Source organism: Arachis ipaensis, chromosome B10 (assembly GCF_000816755.2).
Source record: "Arachis ipaensis cultivar K30076 chromosome B10, Araip1.1, whole genome shotgun sequence".
NCBI classification, from domain to species: domain Eukaryota; kingdom Viridiplantae; phylum Streptophyta; class Magnoliopsida; order Fabales; family Fabaceae; genus Arachis; species Arachis ipaensis.
Genome location: NC_029794.2, coordinates 5,529,970 through 5,534,232, shown reverse-complemented (window position 1 = coordinate 5,534,232; position 4,263 = coordinate 5,529,970). Strand labels below are relative to the sequence as shown.

At 38.7% G+C, this 4,263-nt stretch overlaps 1 protein-coding gene across 1 annotated transcript; it reads left to right on the top strand.

The window, feature by feature from the left end:
- Nucleotides 304-3,475, top strand: LOC107621944 (cation/H(+) antiporter 15-like). The gene is made up of 3 exons (XM_016323903.2): nt 304-772; nt 855-1,865; nt 1,963-3,475. The coding sequence occupies exons 1-3, from the start codon at nt 524-526 to the stop codon at nt 3,253-3,255; spliced, it is 2,553 nt and encodes an 850-aa protein (XP_016179389.1). The 5' UTR covers nt 304-523; the 3' UTR covers nt 3,256-3,475.

The following is a 4,263-nucleotide window of genomic DNA, read 5'->3' as shown; positions in this document are numbered from 1 at the left end:
TTATATATAGATAATTTTTTTATATACAAATATATAATAATTAATTTTTGTATCGTTGATAATTTAGGATAAAAATTTATATGCGCTTGTTTTTATACAGAAGTAATAATTGAGAAGTCGTTAAATAATAATTTTCACACACGTTAAGTTCTTATTATAAGTTACACGTGAAATATGAATATACTTTGACGGAGGCGATAACGGATTACGGATTTGATGGAATAAAAAAGTAAACTGATAAGTGATAACGATAACGATAATAAGGATCGAGTTAGTCAACGTTGGGTTTAACGAAAATAGAAAGAAAAAGAATTGAGGTGTCTTTCTCATCTTCATTACGTATTAGCAGCAAATCTTCATTGAAATTAATTCCCAGACAGAAACCCAGGCAATAATTAAACCTCCGATCCATAGTCCTAATTAAAATGTATCTCCACCTCCTTCATACCTAACAAAAGGAGGTAGGAGAAGCTTAACATACAATTCTTTAGTGGATTGGATCGGATAGCAAAATTAAGAAAAGATGGATAGCGCGGGTGCACCAGCGCCGGCGCCGGCACCGGCAGCGGCGTTTAACGAATCGGACAAATCAATGATTTGCTACATACCAACGATGACAACAACAAATGGTGTATGGCAGCAGGGTCTTAACCCTTTACGTTACGCCCTCCCTCTCTTCGTCGTCCAGTTAACCTTAGTTGTTCTTGCCACACGTCTCTTCTATTTCATCCTCAGACCCTTTCACCAACCCCGCGTCATCGCCGAGGTTTTGGTACGCATATAGATCCATATTATTCTCCTTAATTAATTAATTAATTAATTCAATTACGAACGAATTGCATGCATGCATGCAGGGTGGATTGTTGTTAGGGCCATCGGTGCTAGGTCAAATCGACGGTTTTGGGACTAGGGTTTTCCCTTTGAGAAGTATGTTGATGCTTGAGACAATGGCCAACATTGGCCTCATATACTTCATGTTCCTCATAGGGTTAGAGATGGACATGGATGTGATGAAGCGCACGGGCAAGAAGGCGGTTTCTATAGCCATTGCCGGCATGATTTTGCCCTTCGTGGTGGGTTTCACTCTCTCTCACATCGTGGAACACATCCACACGAGCATGGAATCGGATACTACCCGTATCAGCTATATCATATACCTTGGTGTTGTGCTATCTGTGACTGCATTCCCTGTGCTTGTTAGAATGCTGGCTGATCTTAAGCTTGTTAACACGGAGCTTGGCAAGCTTGCAATCTCAACTTCTTTGATTAATGACATGTGTGCTTGGGCTTTGTTAGTTGTAGGCATTGCCTTGTCAGAGAGGAAAGCTCGTTATTCTTATGCTTCTCTCTGGGTTCTCTTGTCAAGTCTTGCATTTGTTGTTGTTTGCATTCTTGTTATTAGGCCTCTGGTGTCATGGATGATACATAAAACCCCAGAGGGACAACCCTTCAGTGAAATACAGATATGCATTGTGCTTACTGGTGTTATGATCTCTGCTTTTATCACTGATGCACTTGGGACACATGCTGTGTTTGGTGCATTTGTCTATGGTTTGGTTATTCCAAATGGACCACTTGCTGCTGCTATCATTGAGAAGCTTGAGGACTTTGTTTCAGGCCTTCTGCTACCTCTCTTCTTTGCTATCAGTGGCCTCAAGACTAATCTCACCTTGATCAAGGGAGCCGCTAGATGGGGATTTGTGATCTTGATGGTTCCTCTTACTTGTATTGGCAAGGTTCTTGGTACTCTTGTTGTTTCTCTCCTATTCCAAATACCTGTCAGGGAAGGTGTAATTCTTGGTCTGCTTATGAATACTAAAGGCTTCATTGAAATTATAGTGCTCAACGTTGGCTGGGAACAAAAGGTATATTTATATGATGCATCTTATTAACTTATTATAAATTAATTCATGTATACCCATCATGCATGTTATTGATTCAATTCATTATGTATGTATGTAGGTATTGGGAGATGAAGTATTTTCAATCATGGTTCTTGTAACAATTCTGATGACAGCAATCATTTCACCCACAGTGGCATTGATCCATAAGCCAAGAAAAAGGCACATATCATACAAGAACAGAACAATGCAAAGTACTGGAACAGATGCAGAGCTAAGAATCCTTGTTTGCATTCACGTCCCTAGAAATGTCCCAACCATAATCAACCTCCTCGAAGCAACCCACCCCACAATAAAATCCCCCATTACCGCAAACGTCCTCCACCTGGTTGAACTCACCGGCAGAGCCTCCGCCATGCTGGTTGTCCACAACACCACCGACAAAAAATCAGGCCGCCCCGTTAACAAGACACAAGCACAAACAGAGCAGATCATCACAGCATTCCGTAACTTCGAAGAAAACGTGGACTGCGTCTCGGTTCAGCCACTGACTGTGATCTCCCCGTACCCCACCATGCATGAAGACATTTGCAGCATTGCAGAAGACAAAAGAGTGTCTTTCATTATCATCCCTTTCCACAAACAACAAACGGTTGCCGGAGAGATGGAAGACACCATCCCTGCGTTTAGGCTGGTGAACCACAATCTCATGCAAACCGCTCCCTGCTCCGTTGGGATCCTCGTGGATCGAGGCCTCAACGGATCCACAAGATTAGCCGCCAGGCCCACGTGTCATCAGGTGACCGTCTTGTTCTTCGGAGGACCCGACGACAGAGAAGCTCTTTCCTTTGGGTGGAGAATGTCAAGGCACCCCAGGGTTCGCCTCACCGTCATGCATTTTGTTCCTAGTAAAGATCTTACAGTTAGCAATAACGAAGAAGATGATGCTCAAGGAACCGAGAGAGATAATTATAGCAATAATAATGATAACTTGCTAGATGAAGAGATCATGTACGAGTTAAGGTTGATAGCAGAACATGATGATTCTGTTGAGTACTTAGAAAGAGTTGTAGGGAACGGAGAGGAGACAGTAGGGGCAATAAGGGCAATGAAGAATGTGAATGATTTGTTCATAGTTGGGAGAGGGCAAGGGGCATCACCATTAACAGAAGGGTTGACGGATTGGAGTGAGTGCCCGGAGTTGGGTGCCATAGGGGACTTGTTGGCTTCTTCAGACTTTGAAACATCTGCTTCGGTGCTTGTGGTGCTCCAGTATGTTGGGGAAGGTCCAGAAGGAGAACAAGTCATGGTCACTCAAAAGCCATGGCTTGCAACTCATGATTTCTACCGAAGCTTGATCAACAGACGTATGTCAAGAAGAAGATATGGATCCGAATCACCAGCTATGTATTAATTAATTAAAGCTTTTCATGTATATATATGTATATATATGCCTTTTTGTTTAGCAAGGAGAGAATTTTTGCTGCAATCTTTCTTTAGGGGAGACTTAGGAAATGTATAAGTATAACCACTTTTCAGAATAAGTAATGTGTAATATTATACTTCACATTTATTGATGTATCATGTTTGTATTTGCTCCTGTCACGTTTATAAAATCAACAAATTTGTTGTTCTTTCTAATGGTTTTGAGATTAAATCATGTTATAAAAAAGAGGAATGCTAGGGGCAGCAACTTTTGTAATTTGTAGCCATCAAATAGCCATCAAGATGGTTTTAATGGTGTGAGATTTCATCCAATGGCTCACTTTTCTTTGCTGGTTACATGCTGGTTAGAATTCAACAAAGTTGCTGGCCCTCTAGACTTTTCCTATAAAAAAATGTGGATATTACCATGAAGATTTTACTATTGTCTTCATATGAAGATACTTCTTTTTTATCGTTAGATGATGAAATGTATGGTTTGATTTTAATGTGTTACAAAAGTGTTATTTTTTTTAAAGTATGGCTAAACAAACAAAGTACACTTTTAACACAAAAATCTTTATAAAAATATGTTTTTAGCATCTTCGTTTGAGTAGTTGCCATAAAAAAAACATGTATGTTCAAAGAAACATTTGCAATTTTTTAAACGTAATACTAATAGTCAATTGAATTCAATTTATAATAGAATCAACATAGAACTATAAAGAAATGTACAATATAAATATATTTGATTAATGTGTTATATTTTTTTTAAAGTATGGCTAAACAAACAAAGTACACTTTTAACACAAAAATCTTTATAAAAATATGTTTTTAGCATCTTCGTTTGAGTAGTTGCCATAAAAAAAACATGTATGTTCAAAGAAACATTTGAAACATTTGAAACGTAATACTAATAGTCAATTGAATTCAATTTATAATAGAATCAACATAGAACTATAAAGAAATGTACAATATAAATATATTTGAAAATAGTATT